General features: G+C 38.7%; 1 protein-coding gene, 1 non-coding gene and 1 pseudogene across 32 annotated transcripts in view; 1 reads left to right on the forward strand and 2 right to left on the reverse strand.

Moving 5' to 3' along the window:
- Window positions 1–19,366, forward strand: part of LRRFIP2 (LRR binding FLII interacting protein 2) — a 177,270-nt gene that overhangs the window by 88,653 nt on the left and 69,251 nt on the right. For 18 of the 31 annotated variants that reach the window (XM_009201192.4, XM_017955596.2, XM_017955606.2 and 15 more), the window contains 2 exons: window positions 13,218–13,304; window positions 14,681–14,731. In XM_009201192.4, the coding sequence (XP_009199456.1) occupies window positions 13,218–13,304; window positions 14,681–14,731 (138 nt within the window). The remainder of the gene's footprint in view (window positions 1–13,217; window positions 13,305–14,680; window positions 14,732–19,366) is intronic. The other 13 variants (XM_009201208.3, XM_009201209.3, XM_017955601.2 and 10 more) reach the window with 1 other exon arrangement.
- LOC116273936 lies at window positions 1,636–1,739 on the reverse strand. The gene has a single exon (XR_004182436.1). It is a non-coding gene; the product is annotated as a U6 spliceosomal RNA (small nuclear RNA).
- Window positions 6,947–7,412, reverse strand: LOC103882134 (annotated as a pseudogene).

Genomic DNA, 19,366 nt, shown 5'->3' on the forward strand with positions numbered 1-19,366 from the left:
AAATGCAACAAGAATATGGCTCTGAAAAGTCATCTCTTGCTTTCAAGTCCACATGTGGCAAGGACATTTTGGAGCTCTTTGAAACTAGATCTGGATGATAAAAATAAAAACAAACAAACAGAAAGGCAGGAAGCCCATTCTCACATGCCACTCAGAGGAAACTGGCTGGAGCTGGGACCTGCTGGGATTGGTGTTCCTGCAGTGGTCATATGATCATGAGCCAGCAGCTACTTCTTAGAGTGCCAGACCCTGGCTGTCCTGAGGGACAGGAGAGATACCTCAGGAATCAGCCCAAACAATGTCTGATGCTACTGAGACTGTACCTGTGACCACCTTCTTATTTGCTTTGACTCCGCGCCCTGCCTGGGGGTGAGCCTCTTAGGTCTTGGAGGACCAGGATTCAGCAGCAGCATGTGCCATACTTGGCCAGGTTAACACACATTGGAGGAAGAGCCCAGAAAAAAGACAGGTGGATTTATTCCAGTTTTTAAACATTTGAACTAATGAAATCAAATGAGAAATAAATGTTTGTCTGGTTTCAAAAAAACATTTTAATATGTATCACCATAAACCTTGTTTAATGGGTTTTTGTATATTGCCTTCTAAGAGCTCTATAGACACAGGGGTGTAAAGCAGGTAGCACTATGGTGGAAAACTGCCAGAATAGTAAGTAGTTCAGTATAACTGGAGAGGGGCTAGGGAATGGGAGGAGGTGATGTTAGAGAGGAAATAGGGACCAATCATGAAAGGATTTGTGTGCTGAGGAATTTACTTTTGATTTTCAAAGCTGTGGGGAGCCATTAAAGGGTAAATCCTTTTTCAGATTTGAATAACAGTATAATTGCTTTAGCCACCCAGTGGAGAGTGAGTGGTAGAAGGTAGAAGGCAGAAAACAGTTAGGAAGCTGTTATAGTTTTTGATTTATTTTTTGAAGCAGGGTCTCGCTCTATTGCCCAGGCTATAGTGCAGTGGTACAATCTTAGCTCACTGCAACCTCCACTTCCTGGGTTCTGGGACTACAGGCATGCACCACGACACCCAGCTAATTTTTGTGTTTTTTGTAGAGATGGGGTTTTGCTTTATTGCCCAGGCTGGTCATGAAGCTGTTGTAGTTATCTTAGTGAAAGATGATGAGAACATGAAATAAGACAGTGACAATGGGAATACAGAGGAAGGTCTGGATGGAAGAAATAGTAAAGAGAATCTTGATGGGAGCAAAGTAGTTGAGACTTAGCAACTGAATATGGAGGGAGAATAGAAAAGAGGAAGGACCCTTATGATGAGTCTTTGTGTCATATTTTGGGTAATGGGGTAGTTGATGGGGAATATAAAAAAGAAGAGGAAGGTTAAGGGAACGATTATAAATTAAATTAGGGTTGTATTGAGTCTGAGGTTCTAGTGGGAGAGCCTCAATTTTTTTTTTTTGGATACGGAGTGTCACTCTGTCGCCCAGGTTAGAGCACTGTGGCAAGATCTTGCGCTACCATGCCTGGCTAATTTTTGTTTTTAGTAGAGATGGGGTTTTACATGTTGCCCAGGCTGGCCTTGAACTCCTGAGCTCAAGTGATCTGCCCACCTGTCAAAGTGCCAGGACTACAGGCATGATCCACTGTGTCCGGCCTGAATAAAAAAATAAATAAATAAAGATGCTTTACAAATTTGTATGTCATCCTTGCACAGAGGCCATACTAATCTCTGTAGCTTTCTAATTTTAGTATATGTGCTGCCATAGTGAACACAGCCTCAATTTTTAATAGCCAGTTGGATCAGGATTGTGGGAGAAAATTCTAGCTTGGGCATAGAGATTTACAGACTAACAGTATGACCCAGAAGAGAATATAGAATGAAATGAGCAAGAGCTGAAGCTTGAAAGCTTTGGTTATATTAACATTTAGGATGCTAGCTTATGAAGGATTCTGAAGGAGAGAGAGGAGAGAATAAAGAGGAAAACCAGGAGACACTAGTATTGGAGAAAGCTGAGATGAGAGTTTTAAGAAAGAATGTGTGTTTAGTGATAGCAGAAGTCCAGAAAAGACAGATGAGATAAGAATAGAAAAATTCTATTGGGTTTGGTAGTTAGAGGTCATTAGTGACTTTTGTGATGAGCAATTTCAATAAGGCGATGTGAGCAGAAGCCAGATTGCAGTCATTTGAAGAGAGTGAGAAGTGAGAAGGGAGGTGTGAGAAAGCTTAGCTGTAAAGAGAAGATAGGGTAGAATTGGACCAGGGTGAGATTTTTTGCTTGCCTTTTAAGGATCAGAAAGACTTTGAACCTAGTTATGATGAAGAGAGTGAACCAATAGAAGTAGAGAGCAAAGACCCAGAAGAGAGATCAGATGATTGGGACAAAGTCCAGGGAAGGACATTATAAAATGGAGGGCGTGTATGGGTGTGAGTGTGTGTGATGGGGCTTGGGAGGGTTTGACTTTCAACAACAGAAGAGACAGCTCTTCCAGTAGAACCACAGGGAAAGTAAGAAAGAAGGGAAGACTGGGAAGTCTGTTAGTGGCTTTGGAGGGTGTGGAGGGAATGCCTTCTTCAGACCTTAAAATGCCTTCTGTCATGAAAACATTGGCACAGGAGGGGAAATACTAAAAGTATCAGAACTGGAATAATGAAAGAAGTGCTGAACTGATAAGGTCTTGCAGAGAAACTTTTTCCATTGATAAATCAGATCATTTACATTATATATCTTGGAAATACCTTCCTGTTTTTGTTGTTGTTTTTTAAATAGGCTACACATTGATTGGTACCCATTTTGTTTTTAAAAACCTTGTATGGTTCATTGTGCAGTAGTCTCTTCTTCTTGTGATTTTGCTTTCTGAGGCTTCAGTTACTTACGTTTGACCATAGTTTGAAAATATTAAATAGAAAATTTCAGAAATAGTTTGTTTATTTTTGTTTAAATTGTGTGCTGTTCTGAGTAGCATGATGAAATCTCGCATCATCCTGTACAGGACATGAATCATCCCTTTGTCTAGTGTATGTACACAGCGTACGCTACCTGCTAGATAGTCTCACGGGAGCCGGCTCTGTTATCAGTTTGACTGTCATGGTATCACATTGTTTGTGTTTGAGTAACCTTTAGTTTATTTAATAATGACCCCAAAGAGGAAGAGTGATTCTGGCAATTTGGATATGCCAAAGAGAAGCCATAAAATTCTTCCTTTAAGTGAAAAGATGGAAGTTCTCAACTTAGTAAGGAAAAAAAATTGTGTGCTGAGGTTGCTAAGGTCTATGGTAAGAACGCATCTTCTATTCATGAAATAGTGAAGAAAGAAAAGAAAAATCTGTGCTAGTTTTCCTACTACATCTCAAACCGCAGAAGTTATAGCCAGTGTGTGTGATAAGTATATTATGATGGAAAAGACTAGATTTCTGAGTGGAAGACATGAACAGAAACATGTTCTGATTGATGTCAGTGGGGTAGGGTTTGGTACCATTTGCAGTTTCAGGCATCTATGTGGGGGCCTGGAACTTACCTCCCTTGGATAGGGGGGAACTACTACTTAGAGTACATACATCCTGAAGAAATACACTTATTTGTGGTTCATTAGATACAGTACTTAAATATACATACCCTTCTCCTCCTCCCAGATAGTAGTCTCAAGTGAAATTCAATTTATGGATTATATTTTAGGGAAACAGCACTGCCTAGCCCATTGAGTAGATTCCTCCTACTTGTAGACCCATTGGATGGATGGAAAATTTAGAATATGATTGATTGGCCTCACAGGAGTCTCTGATTTGGAATGCCACCATGAGCCACAACAAATTAATTTTAGCCTGTTCCCCTCTGTTTATTTAACTGAAGCAGTAACAAAATCCACATTTAAATGTCAGAAAGTTTAAGAGTGCTTTGGGTATTGGGCATCACAGAATATAACTAATCACATTTTACTTTGAGACATTTTTACCTCACTTGTTCCTTGTTTCAGGTAAATTAATTCCACAACGGAATAGTAAGGATGGGGATAGAGTTGAGATGGAGAAACTTGTTAGAATTAGAAAACTTGATGTATTGTAAGTGAAAGTACTAGGAGCCTGTTTATAAGTGGAGGGAGTCTGTTGGAGTAGATGGAGAGGATGGATTCAAGGGATGTTGTAAAGGAAGATTTGTTAAGGAAATAGGAGGTCCTCAGACCTTGGGTTTGAACAAGAGTGGCAAGGTTCCATTTCTGGAGACTGGAAAATAAGGAAGCAAAGCCCGTTGGCTGGGGGAAGATGAGATTGATTTTATTCACTCTGGTTTTGGTGCTGACAAGACAGATGTTAGAAATGTAAGTTTTTATTTTGGTAGAGAAGTCAGAGCTTGAGATGCTAGATTTGAGTCATTCTCATTGGCTGGTAGTTGAAACTGTGGAGTAAAAAATGAGAGTAAAGGCTGTGTACAGTAAAAGGAGATATCTACATTTGGTTAGTAGATACCGTGTATAGTAAAAGGAGAAGATTGTCTACATATCTAGTTCTCTATTCAGAGAACTAGAATAGTATTATTTCATAGAAAAGAGATAATCTGTGCTAAGTTGGAAATCCTAGGATAATTATCCAAAGTAAGCTTTTATGATTTGTCTAAGGATATGCAATTATACTTGGACTATAAATACGTAAGTTGGAGGCAATGCGGTTAAGAGTGTGAACTGAAGTAAGATTCTTAGGATGTAGATCTTAGCTCCAATATTTGCTTGTTGGGGGAAGGCAAGTTACTTAACCCTTCTGTACTTCAAGGGGTTATTTTGTGGAATAAAAGAAAATAAGGCCAGGTATGGTGACTCACACCTGTAGTCCCACCACTTTGGGAGGCCGAGGCAGGCAGATTGCTTGAGTCCAGGAGTTCAAGACCAGCCTGGGCAACACGGTGAAACCTTGTCTCTACAAAAACAAAACCAAAAATTGTTTGGGTGTTGTGGTGCATGCCTATAGCCTCAGCTACTCAGGAGGCTGAGATGGGAAGATCACTTGAGCCTGGGAGGTCAAGGCTGCAGTGAGCCGAGATCACGCCACTGCACTCTAGCTTGGGTGCCAGAGTGAGAGCCTGTCCCTGCCCCCCACCCCCAACCCCGCAAAAAAAGAAAGAAAATAAGGATTTATCCTTGCTAAGTAAGTGGTCAAACCATGGTAGATATATTATCTGGATAGTTTGGGTTTTCTTTTGTGAGGTGGTTATTCAGATAATTTAGTTTAATTTTATAAATATCAAGAGCAAAGGTAAGATTTAGTACAGTTGTAATTGGATCCTGATGTATTATTTAATCATTATTTCCCAAACTGTGTTTCTTGGAGCATGACCCTTGAAGTATCATTTAGGGTTTATTTAGTAATGTGGTCAAGTCTGAGAAATACTATATATTCTATCCTCTTCTTTGAAATTCATAAAGCATATTATTAAGGACTGTGATTTTTAAAAAAGTTTAACTTAGCATTTTCCAAACTTGTTATTAATAGGTTATAAACTCCCCTTTATCCCATTTTATATATTAAATTTTATATATTAGAATTTTATGTATTTTAGTATTTATTTAGCTGAGGCATTTTTGATGCATTCAGTCTCATCTATTTAAAAAATTTAAATTGAGATATAATTCACATGCCATCAAAACCATTCACCATTTAAAAATATTGTTTTTTAAAATATATTTACAAAGATGCGCAACTATCACCTACCTAATTACATAATATTTCATCAGCGCAAAAAGAAACCTCATACCACTTAGCAGTCACTCCTCATCTTCCCCTTCCCCAACCCCTGGCAACCAGTAATCTACTTTCTGTCTTTATGTTTTTGCCTATTCTGGACATTTCATACACAAAGAATCATGCAATATGTGACCTTTTGTGTCTGGCTTCTTTGTCTTCGCAAAATGTTTTCAAGGTTCATTCATGTTGTACCCTGTTTCAGTGCTCCATTTCTTTTTAAGGCTGAATAATATTCCATTGTATGGATAATCTCGCTTGTTTGTTCCTTCATCAGTTGATGGATATTTGGGTTATTTCTACTTTTCGACTATTATGAATAATGCTGCTATGAACATTCATTTACAGGTTTTTGTGTGGATATATGTTCCCATTTCTCTTAGGTACATATTTAGAGGTGGATGGATGGTATCACTGTATTTAACTTTTGAGGAACTGCCTCAGCAATTTACAAAGCAATTGTGCCATTTTACATTTACCCCTGTAATATATGAGCATTCTGATTTCTCCTATATGAGCATTCTGATTTCTCCACATGCTTGCCAATTTTGGTTATTTTTAGTTGAAAAACATTTTTTGTTATAGCCATCCTAGTGGATATCGAGTATCTCAATATGGTTTTAATTTACGTTTCTTTAATGACTAATGATGTTGAGCATCTTTTTATGTACTTATTGGTCATTTTTACATCTTCTTTGGAGAAATGTCTATTTAAATCCTTTGCTCATTTTAAAATTATTTGTGTTTTTATTGTATCTCATCTACTTTTCTCAAATTCCAAAAGAACATAATACAAAATTCTGCTGGTAGAGGAAGTATCTAATGTAGAAATACATAAACCATAGTACATGTTTAGTTCTCTTTTCCTGGAAGTTCTGTTGTTTTTTTTTTTTTTTAGACTGAGTCTTGCTCTGTCCAGGCTGGAGTGCAGTGGCATAATCTTGGCTCACTGCAGCCTCCACTCCTGGGTCAAGTGATTCTCCTGCCTCAGCCTCGCAAGTAGCTGGGATTACAGGCTCATACCACCATGCCCAGCTAATTTGTGTATTTTTAGTAGAGACGGGGTTTCACCATGTTGTCCAGGCTGGTCTTGAACTCCTGACCTAGTGATCAACCCGCCTAGGCCTCAAGTGTAATCCCAAAGTGCTGGGATTACAGGTTTGAGCCACCGCGCACAGAGCCTTTTTTTTAAAAACAGTAATTTAAAGTTTATTCCAGTTATAATGCAGATTATTCTGACTTTAAGGTAGCATCATATGGCATTCTTCTGAGTCCATTCCTGAGATACTCTATTGTACTTTTATGTCTGTCCATTTTATGGATCCATGCACTCTCTGGCACTAGGGGGTCATCTGGATTTGGATCACATAGCAGTGAACAAATAGATAAAATAACTTTAGAAATAATTTTAAAGCAGGCAACCACTGTGATCTTAGAATATCAAGACAAATGCTGCCATTGCTGTTAATATTTGGATAATAAATCCTTGTTGTACATGCAACCTTAGGTGGTTTGAAGGGGTAGTCTGTAGGAAAATGAATTGTCAAAAAGAATACACTGCTTTGATATGGGCTGTCATTAGGTCCCATAATTGTGGCTTGCCAATGGCTTCATTGGCAAGTATCTGCAGTATCATCCCCAACTGAACCTGCAGAACATTGTGCTGGAGGATCATGGGCCAAAGCACTAAGTTCCTTATTAATCTGTCTTAGTGGCATGGTATGTGCTTGTCTTCTGGCTCCTCACTCTTGGTATGTGCTTAAAGATCTGGACAAAACTCTTGGTTACGCCGGAGGTGGGTCAGCATTGTCTCGTCTCACACCGGCTCTGCCAGACACAAGCTGTTGGTATTGTGGAGAGGACTCTCACGACAACTTCGTGTCTGGCTAACTGTAGCTGTAGCTCTGCAATGACTGAAGAGCAGTTTTTTGTGCTCTTCCTGATGGGGTTCCACCCCCAAATCCACAAATTCTTGTGAGCTGCAGTGAGGTACTGGCTCGAACTGGGACAGGCCACCGTCAGGCCGAGAAGTTCTTTCTTAGTGCCCTTTATATGATTCCTAATTATTCATTGAGTGATAAAGTGAATATTCTACAAATTTAAAAGTTCTGTGAGTTTAAATACAACCTAATGCATTTGTTCTGGGAGTGATCAAAGCCCATGATTTTCACTTTTTTTTTTTTTTTTTTTTAAACGGAGTCTTGCTCTGCTGCCCAGGCTGGAATGCAGTGGTGCCATCTCGGCTCACTGCAACCTTTGTCTCCCAGGTTCAAGTGATTCTTCTGCCTCAGCCTCCCGAGTAGCTGGGACTACAGGCATGCACCACCATGCCTAGCTAATTTTTGTATTTTTAGTAGAGATGGGGTTTCACCGTATTGGCCAGGCTGGTCTTGAACTCCTGACCTTGTGATCCGCTCGCCATGGCCTCCCAAAGTGCTGGGATTACAGGCGTGAGCCACCATGCCCGGCCTCAATTTTCGCTGTCATTTTATGTTTCCATTTGACTCAAGCATGTAGTGAGAAATGAATGTAATTGTATCTAAATATGTTTTTTTGTGTTATCATTTTTACTATAGGAAGAATAAATTTCTATAAATACGCAATAGGATATATCCTTTATAATCAATCTTAATATGCCTCGTATTTGGAAGCGTAATAATCAGAATCACTTTTAGAAACCTGGTCCTATGACCTACCTGACTTCAGGTAACTTCTGAACCTGAATTTTCAGTTTCTGAATTTCTATATTAACTTTATTATAACAGTTGGGGTCATATCAGCCTAAAGACTCTAAAAGTATTTAAATAATTTAGGCTTCTGAATACTTCTAATTTATATCTTATTCTGACTTTTAAATTAGCCAACCTATTTTGGTAAAATATATGTAACATGAAATTTATCATGGTAACTATATTGAAGTATATAGTTTAGTGGCATTACATTCATTTGCATTGTCATGCAACCATCACCACTATCCTTAAGAACTCTGTCATCATCCAGTACTGGAACTCTGTACTCATTAAATAGTAAGTCCCATTTCCCCCTACGCTCAGTCCGTGGCAACCACTATTCTGCTTTCTGTCTGTATGAATATGACTACTTTAGGTTTCTCATTAAGTGGAAGTATGCAATATTTGTCCCTTTGTGTCTGTCTTATTTCATTTAGTATAATGTCTTCAAGATTCATCCATGTAGCATGTATCAAAATTTTCTTTTTAAGGCTGAATAATCCAAAGTATGTATATGCCATAATTTGTCTATCCATTCATCTATTGATAGATATTTGGGTTGTTTCTACATTTTGACTATTGTGAATAATGCTGCTATGAACACTGGTATATAAATATATGTTGTCTCTGCTTTCCAGTTCTTTTGTATATATATCCATAAGTGGAATTATTGGATCAAATGGTAATTCTGTGTTTTAGCCAACTTTATTTTGTTTTGTTTGTTTGTTTGTTTGTTGAGACAGAGTTTCACTTTGTTGCCCAGGCTGGAGTGCAGTAGTGCGATCTCGGCTCACTGTAACCTCTGCCTCCCGGGTTCAAGTGATTCTTGTGCCTCAGCCTCCCGAGTAGCTGGGATTACAGGTGTGCACCACCACGCCCAGCTAATTTTTTCCGTTTTTAGTAGAGATAGGGTTTCGCCATGTTGACCAGGCTGGTCTTGAACTCCTGGCCTCCACTGATCCGCCCGCCTTGGCCCCCCAAAGTGCTGGGATTACAGGGGTGAGCCACCACGCCCAGCCTTTACTGTGAATTTAGTTAAATCTTGGTTGTCCTTTATTGTTGTATCCCATTTGTTTTGTATGTATGAGGTGTATATTAAAATGATTCTGTAGCAGCTCTTTCATGTGATTGTATTCTGAGGTGAAAATGCTGGTGTTAACTACCTAGAAGTGTGTTTTATGTACCCATAATTGTCTATTCAAAAATAATTTTAAAATATATCATAATATTTTGTCTAGTAGGTTGGAATCAGTGTTGGCTCCTTGCTACTCCTGCTAATCCATGTTCCTTCAAGCGTCTAGTAACAAGTATAGAAAGAACCAGATAAAGTAGTTTTAAATCCCGTTTATTTCTTTTAAAGCATGTAGTTTTAGTGGCCTCTCTTCAACACAGTCTCCAAGGGAGGTAACACTGAGTTGGCTAAGTAACAAAGGGAAGGGTGTTTGTGTGTCTCTGAAGCCCATGTTCTTTCTGTTCCTTTCCTTTTTGTAGTTAAAAATGTCTTATTAAAGAATATATTTTAATTATCTCTAAGTTGGGTTTTGTGAAGGAAGTCTCATTTTAGTATAGATTGTACAGAATTGGCCACAGACAAATCTTAGAAGGATAAAATTGGCATTCTTGAATTAAATTTCTAAAGGAAGCTTCGGGTACAAAGCTAATATACATGTAAATGAAAATTCCTGCACACTGATAGGGCTTTCTTAAAAAGGTTTGAAAGTTTTGATGCTTTGTGATTTTAAAATATATTTGCTATCTACTGAAGCATAAAAGCCTTGAAGTGTTTTCTTATTTAAAAAAAAAAAAAAGAAACTCTAATCAGAAAGTAGTGCCTACTGATAGAGGGGAGAAGAAGGCAGATAACTTGAAGCAGAGCATAGGTTTTGAAAAGATGGAGGCCAGTGTAAAATTCATGGGAGAAAACTAATTGTCTATATTGTTAGTGGTTACAGCTTACGGCTGGTAGATTACAATTTACTTTGCAGGGGTTTTTCTATTGAAAGACCGGTTACACAGACTGGGAAATTGCCAAAATTGGAATAGTTGAGTAGCAGTTAACTATTTAACTCTCTCTGCTTCTTAGAAGCCTGCTATGACTTTGCCAGGTGAAACTAATTTCTCCCTCCTACATGCTTCCTTCCCATAAGCATTGTGTTTCTGTATCCTTCAACTTTGTGAGTTGCTTTAGGGCAGAGCATATCTTACTCTGTATTTTCAGCACCTAGCATAATTGCTTACATGTAGTAGATCCTTTTAAACAGTGGCTGAGTTTATTCTTATGAGACTTGGGCACAAATATAACAAAATGGGAAGACAACAACTGTTATCCAAGGGAATAGTCTGAATCAGAATTAAGATGTGACCAAGGACAGAGGAAACCATTCCACTACCATATAGAAACCAGACAGTAGATTTCTAAGTTTCACGTGGCACATTAAGCTACTTCCTTATCTCATTTCCTTGATACTGTGACCTATGCCCTGCAATTCATTTGTTTTTTTAGCAGACATTAAGGCGTAAAAGTTGTGGGGTGAGAGAAGCATGGAATTTTAATACAACATAATAAAGCCACAACAGAGACATGGGTATAGAGCCTTACTTTATGAAAGAGGGACTGGGAGGAATCTTCATAGAAGGTAATATTTTACTGAATAAGAGAAGGGAGAACAGCTCCTGCCAAACAGTTTGTGAAGAGAGGCATAACAGAACACAATAGAGTCCAGGAATGGAGAGAGATGGGATACATCCAGTACACGTGGAGCAAGTAGAGTAGTCTCCACCACCCCCATCCGTGGGAGATACATTCCAAGCCCTCTAGCAGATACCTGAAGCTGTGGATAGTAGCAAAGTTGATTGCTATCAATCGGAACACGTTTCTGTTTATGTTTTCCACCTACAAATGTAATGCCTTTTCCATCTTAACTATCATGAACTGTGGCTGTAACTTTTGCAGTTTGAGGTGCGGCAGCAAATCTAGCGCAAATTTCTTTTTCCTTCTTCACGATTTCATGGATAGAAGATTTGTTCTTACCATAGATCTTAGCAACCTCAGTAGATGATTCTTTTTTCTATTAAGGTTAGAATGTTCACCTTTTCACTTAAAGGAAGCACTTTATGGCTTCTCTTTGGCATACCTGAATTGTCAGAATCACTCTTGCTCTTCAGGACCATTATTAAATAAAATGAGGATTACTCGAACACAATCACTGTGATTTGATAACTGAGACAGCTAACAAGTGGGTAGCATAGACAGGATGGATATGCTCAACAAAGGGATGATTGACGTCCTGAAAGCTTTTATCATACTACTCCGAATGGCGTACAGTCTAAAACTTATGAATTGTTTATTTCTGGAATTTTCCACTTAATATTTTTGCACCTTGGTTAACCATGGGTAACTGAAACCACAGATAAGGGGGGGACTACTGGACTTGGAAATAAGGTGGGGACCTGACTGTGAGGAGCCTTATTTCATTTTTGCCTTTCTTCTTTCTGTTCTTCCCTTTGTGCTATTCTGTGGAGTTTTTGCTTTAACCATAAGTAATAAGGAGCTGGTGGAGGATTTTGTGCAGTGGAATGACGTGATCAGAAATAATACGTTTTGAAAGGCTGATTTGTCCATCATATAACCATACAGAAGATAAATTATAAGGCAGATTCTGGAAGTAGGTAGATGGATTTGGAGGTAATTGCAGTAGTGCAAACAAGAGATGAAGAATTCCTATGGTATGATTCCATTTATATGAAATGTCCAGAATAAGTGAATGCATAGATACAGAAAGTAGATTAGTGGTTGCCAGGAGCTGGGAGGAAGGGTTAATGGGGAGTGCCTACTAATGGGTACCAGGTTTCATTTTGGGGTATGAGAATGTTCTGGAATTAGTCATGATGATTGCACATCCTTGTGAGTATACTAAAAACCACAGAATTGTATACATTTATTTATTTATTTTTGAGACAGGGCCTCACTCTGTCATCCAGGCTGCAGTGCAGTAGCGTGATCTCAGCTCTCTGCAGCCTCCACCTTCCAGGTTCAAGTAATTTTCCTGTCTCAGCCACCCGAGTAGCTAGGGTTACAAGTGTGCGCCACCACGCCTGGCTATTTTTTTTATTTTTAGTGGAGACAGGTTTCATCGTGTTGCCTAAGCTGGTCTCAAACTCTTTGCCTCTTGTGATCCTCCTGCCTTGGCCTCCCAAAGTGCTGGGATTACAGGCATGAGCCACTGCATTGGAATTGTATACATTTAAATAGTGAATTTGATGATATGTGAATTCTGTCTCAATTTTAAAACAGAGAGTTGGGGAATGGGGAGATGAAGAGTTCCTGAAATGAGCGGGAACAGTGAGAATAAAGAAAGCTTAGATGGGTTTGATAGAGACTCAGTGGTGGAGAATTGTCGGTACTTGGAGACTGATTATTGGCAGTGTCCAAAGTGAAAGAGAGGTTGGCTCTGAAGTTTCTAGTTTATATGATTGAATCAATGGGGGAAAAATGCTGGAAAAAGAGTAAGTTTGGAGAGGCATATGACAAACTGTGTGAAAGTGTGTTGAGTGTGTAATCAAACAAGAAGTTAAAGGTAAAGGCCCGGATTTGAGGAGAGACTTAGGAACTAGAGAAAAAAATGAGTTTATAAGAGTTGATTAAAGCAATCAATCAAACTTGCTGATAGATAATATCTTGTCCTCCCCACCCCTTTTGCACAGTAATGTCCCATTTTTTCTTTATTTTCAAATCTGGTGTACAGGTTGTTTTTGTTTGTGTTGTATAAAGCTGAGTTTTATATTACTTTTCAGGCAGAGGCAAGGCTGGCAGCAAAACGGGCTGCCCGGGCAGAAGCAAGAGATATACGCATGAGAGAACTGGAACGGCAACAAAAAGAGGTAATTTGAGGGAATAACCCTAATTTCATGTTTGTTTCCCTGAAAATCAGTGCTTGGCTAGTTTATTCTGATGTGAATCTGGTTTCCTTTGAAACACTGAGAATAGTATAAACTGATGTATGTATTTTATCAAGCCATTCTGTGCCAGCAAATTAAATGTGATATTTGTTTTAAGTAGTGACAGCAAACACATATAAAGCTATTATCGTGTACATTGTTATAAGTTATTAGTATTATGAGTGCTTTACTTATATTAGCTAAGGTAGCTTTAGCAATGATAAAGTGTAGTATAGCTCTAATTGTGCTAAAATTTGGATTAATTATATTATGGTATCTATATGGTAAAACCTTGTAAAGTCATTCAGACTTACAATTTTAAAGCATATTTAATAATAGAGGAAAATATGTAAGAATATGAGATAAAAGCAAACCAAAACAATACAATTTGTAGAACCCCAATTTTATGTTACAAAATCCAGTATCCATATATAGCATCAAAAACTACTAGAAAGAAGTGATTATCAATACTGTGGTTTGTCTATGGTGGAATTATTGTTGGTTTTACTTTCTTTCTATACTTTTCTGTAATTTACAAATTTCCAATATGCTTTTATAGGAAAGGAAAACAAGAAAAAAATTTTAGGAATAGGCATATGGAAATTAGGTTGATTAAAATGAAGTAAATATACTTTTACTTTTCTGGCATTGACTTGGTCCTGAAAAGTCCCATAATAAATATTTTTGATGTTGTAGTAGTATGAAGGGGCAAAAGCCTGTGGGACAGTATTAAACACTTTCTTTTGATTTTGGTGGTGAATTTTCTGTGAGCAGGTTAAAAAGCAATGTAAATATTTTATGTTGTCACAGCTCAAGAAAAACACTAAAATTGACATGTTGCTAATTTTCTTTTAACCTCATGTATAGTTTCAAATATGGAATGCAGTTCTCGACTTGAAATGGAAGTGCTGCAATCTGTTGTCTTTTTACTCCTAAAATTATACTAAATGTAATAATAAGTGAATGAGCTGAGGTGGAGGATCACTTGAGCCTGGGAGTTTGAAGTTACAGTGAGCTATGATGGCACCACTGCACTCCAGCCTGGGCGACTAAGTGAGATCCTGTCTCCAAAAAAACAAATAAATAAATAAGTGAATGAGACAGTTATTAAATGTAACTTCTATTTACAATTCTCTTAACTACAGGGAACCATCCGTCTCTTATTATTGAACATATTTAGCTTACTAATTTTCTGTATTTCGAATGTGTAACTTTGAGTCAGCTATCATTGCTCTTTAGGGAAAATGTGTATCATTAAGGTTTTTGGAGAATGCAATATGTTAGAAACGATTTGGTTTATGAAACTTTTGCATTTCTAGCACTCTCATCATTCCTTTGATCGGAAATGGGGACAGATTCAGAAGTGGCTGGTAGGCCAGTATTGCCTGTACTGCATGTTGTGATCAGTTGCTGAAATAATGCAGTCTTGAAGTAAAACATTAACTAATCGTTTGCAAAGTAGGAGTGTTTGGCCTGTGTGAACCTAAAGGTCAGAGTGTCTGTTCTGTCTATAGTGGACCAGAGGTATATTTGGAGTCCAACCATTTTGTGTTGTAGTCAGTATCCTCACCTTCATCTCATGAATGCTCCTGATCAAGAAAGAGTGAGAAAATGAATGTGTTTTCTTTTTATGGATTTGTTCTTTTCTTCCCCACTTCTCTCTCCCCTTTTTTAAAAAAACTAAGTCCACATGGTCTTCATTGAAAGATGACCTAGGTAATTCTTTCATTTCCTCTGAAAATTACTCTTATTATTATCAACTCCTTCAGGTCCTTTTTAAGTTCTCTACCACTACTCTCAAATTGTCAGCTATAAAAGCAAATTATGAATCAGTAAAATGTTAGTTAATGTGAATCATTCCTAAATTTGAACTTTTTTAAAGCTTGGTAAGTTCCCCACTGTCTCCTATTACAGGGCTTCTTAACTTGTATATGACTAGGCTTGGGAGATGGGGTATGAAGCCTTAGATTCTACTGCAGACTTTCAAATGTAATTATTTTTATGGGAAATGCCCACAGGTATTTTTGTTGTCAGATTCTCAAAGTAGTCTGTAATTCCTAAAGGAATTACAGAACCACTGTCTGATTGCTGCTAAACAAGCAACTTTCCTTCTTTTTTTTTTTTTGAGACGGAGTTTTGCGCTCATTGCCCAGGCTGGAGTGCAGTGGCACAATCTCAGTTCACTGAAACCTCTGCTTCCTGGGTTCAAGTGATTCTCCTGCCTCAGCCTCTCGAGTAGCTGGGATTACAGGCGCCCGCCACCACGCCCAGCTAATTTTTGCATTTTTAGTAGAGACAGGGTTTCATCATGTTGACCAGGCTGGTCTCAAACTCCTGACCTCTGGTGATCCACCCACCTCAGCCTCCCAAAGTGCTGGGATTATAGGCGTGAGCCTCCATGTCCGGTCTAAACAAGCAACTTTATGAGCAAATCTCTTCTATAGCAGCATTTTAAGGTACAAGCAGAATTTAAATATTTATTACTATAATAACTTTTAAATTTAAAAGTTTATTGTAATTCTTGTTGTGATAGTGTTTTAGATAAAAAGAGAAAGAAGATGTTTGGTTACTTAAAATTAAATGACCCGTCAGGTATGTGTGTGTTATTTTGGAGTGGAATCTATCCTTTCTTGTAACTAGAACTTGCCTAATTAATTTTATTTGAAGTGTCTTCTGCATGTAATTGGGTTAATATTATTGATGATGCATTAAGAATGTTTTGTGTGAATAAAAGAAATCATTTTTGTTGGGAGCTACGGCTTGTACCTGTAATCCCACTACTTGGGAGGTCGAGGTAGGAGGATTGCTTCAGGCCAGGAATTTGAGACTAGCTTCGGCAACATAGCAAGACCCTGTCCTAAAAAAAATTAGCAGGGCTTGCTGGCATGAGTCTGTAGTCCCAGCTACTCCAGAGGCTGAGGCAGAAGGATTGCTTGAGCCCAGGAGTCCAGGCTGCAGTGAGCTGTGATCACGCCACTATACTCCAGCCTGGGTGACAGGGCAAGACCCCATCCCTTAAAAAAAAAAAAAAAATCACTTTGGCTTGCAAAATGTCTTTGGAAATGTTAATTTGTTCTTTTAATTATGCATTATAATTCTAAAATTAAATTGCCTAAGATAAGTCTAATGTTTGATTTCTGTGTTCACAGGCCAGGAAGATGAAATTTTTCTTTTTTATTTTACTTTATTTGTTTATTTTTGAGATAGAGTCTCACTCTGTCGCCCAAGCTGGAGTGCAGTGGTGCGATCTCGGCTCACTGCAACCTCTGCCTCCCGGGATCAAGTGATTCTTCTGCCTCAGCCTCCCGAGTAACTGGGATTACAGGCACTTGCTACCATGCCTGGTTAATTTTTTTTGTATTTTCAGTAGATACGAAGTTTGACCATGTTGGCCAGGCTAGTTTCAAGCTCCTGACCTCGGGCGATCCACCCACCTCGGCCTCTCAAAGTGCTGGGATTACAGGCGTGAGCCACTGCGCCCAGCCAAATCTTTTTTTTTGTTTTGTTGTTAAACCTCTGTGAAATGTGTGTAGTTTAGGCAGTGAGTATGCTAGATTTTCATCGAAAGGGGTGACCTTTGGGCTAGAGTTTTAAAATTCAGGTAGTGACTAATCCAAGTCTTGAGATTTATAGGCAGGACTTGGACATGCAGAGAAAGTGGCATTTCTTTACAGATGGAAATAATTATCACTTCTAACCCCTTCTGGCACTTGCTTTTACCCTGTTAAAACTGATTCTTTGGGTCTGGGCACAGTGACCCATGCCTGTAATCCCAGCACTTTGGGAGGCCGAGGCAGGTGGATTACTTGAGGTCAGGAGTTCGAGACCAGCCTGGCAACATGGTGAAACCCTGTCTCTACCAAAAATACAAAAATTAGCCAGGTGTGCTGGCGGGCACCTGTAATCCCAGCTACTCGGGGAGGCTGAGGCAGGAAAATCGCTTGAACCTGGGAGGCGGAGGTTGCAGTGAGCCAAGATTGTTCCACTGCACTCCAGCCTGGGCAACAGAGTGAGACTCGGCCGGGCGCAGTGGCTCAAGCCTGTAATCCCAGCACTTTGGGAGGCCGAGATGGGCGGATCACGAGGTCAGGAGATCGAGACCATCCTGGCTAACACAGTGAAACCCTGTCTCTACTAAAAAAAAAAAAAAAAAAAATAGCCGGGTGAGGTGGCGGGCGCCTGTAGTCCCAGCTACTCGGGAGGCTGAGGCAGGAGAATGGCACGAACCCGGGAGGCGGAGCTTGCAGTGAGCTGAGATCCGGCCACTGCACTCCAGCCTGGGCCACAGAGCAAGACTCCGTCTCAAAAAAAAAAAAAAACAAACAAACAAAAAAAAACAGAGTGAGACTCTGTCTCAAACAAACAAACAAACAACAACAACAAAAAACTGATTCTTTGGTGTGAGTGGGTTGACAGTAAACAAATAAAAAGAAAAAGAAAAAAATTAAACCGATTCTTCCTCTCACTTCTTATCTTTGTCTCTCTGGCTGCTTTATCTATGACCCCATAAGAAGAAGTTGGCATGTAATAGTTACAATACAAAATATAAATGGCTAATATTTATAGTAAAATAAATGATGCATACACACACAATCCACAATAGGATTGTCAGTTACTAGAAGGAAGGAAATTTTCCTGTATTTACAATTTCCCCTCATTATAATACCTTTTTTTGGAAGTGTGATGTTGGGACATGAATAGGGAGTGAAAAGGAAGGAAGCTCAGAAATGAATACAACTTTGAGTGCAAACTGTATATCAGCACTGCGCTAGTGCTTTTTACGTAGGTTTTATTTCACATTATAAGACAGGTATTACTGTCCCAATTTTATAGATATGTTTATAAAGAATTGGTGAAGTAAATAACTTGCATAGTCATTGGCAGAACCAGTATTTGAAGGTATGAGAGTGCCACACCTGGTAATGTGTTGGAAGGATGAAAGGACCAGGAAGAAAAGGACCTATGCCTACTTGGGCAGGCCCTTAGTAGAATATGTGTTTTGGAAGTTTTTGGTGTAATTAAAATTTGCCTTGAGCTTGCCTTACTGTTTTACCTAAACATATTTGTCAAATAGGTTTAGAGAAGTGCTATCAGGTATAGTAGCCACATGTAGGTAATTAAAGTTCCTACTAATTTGAAATTGACTAAATGACTTAAACCTAAAATTAATAATAATTTGGTATTCTCAGTTGACATTTCAAGATGGCTCAGGTAGCCACATGTGGCTAGTGGATACTATATTAGCACAAATATAGAACATTTCCGTGGTCAGAGAAAGTTGTATTGGACAGTGCTTATTTAAGGTATCAGTTTAATGACTATCAAGTATACATCATCTTGTCCAAATATAAGTCTGACCTGTTATGGGGGTTGTACTATTTGTTCATTCTGTAGTTTTTGGAAGTCTTTTTAGGCCAATTTTTCGATAATGACGATGCAAGAGAAGCCTCATTGTAAATATAGAGGGATACTACCTATATCAACTGGCACTTAATAAGGTAGTTTGCTGTAATCTTATAATCTATTGTCCGCTGGTATTAATTTATTCAAGGGACATAATTGAAACTATGACTTCATCTGTACTTTGCTAGCAATACTTTGGAAATGGGGCTGTTTGCTCTTTCAGATGAAGGTTTTTGAAAATGCTCTTATGTGATAGATGGAATGGAAAAAAGGCTAGAATAAAGGGAAGATTAGATATTAAACCATATATTTACCCTAGTACTCCAAATAATATTGGAAGGGGCATGTGGAGTTAACTCACCTTTATGGTAAAGGCTTTTCAAACTAACCAAACTAAGGAGCCTAGAACTGATTACCACTTAATAAGCTGTACCCGTCCTGCTAGGCTAACACACATGCCCCCAAAACTTTTGTGGTATCACTTGATAAAGAAAGGGAAGAAATTTTCTTGGCTTCTTGCAGACTACATGTGTCTATTGCATAACCAAAAATGTAAATCAGTGGCCAGGCATGGTGGCTCACACCTGTAATACCAGCACTTT

Source organism: Papio anubis, chromosome 2, assembly GCF_008728515.1.
Source record: "Papio anubis isolate 15944 chromosome 2, Panubis1.0, whole genome shotgun sequence".
Lineage (NCBI taxonomy): Eukaryota > Metazoa > Chordata > Mammalia > Primates > Cercopithecidae > Papio > Papio anubis.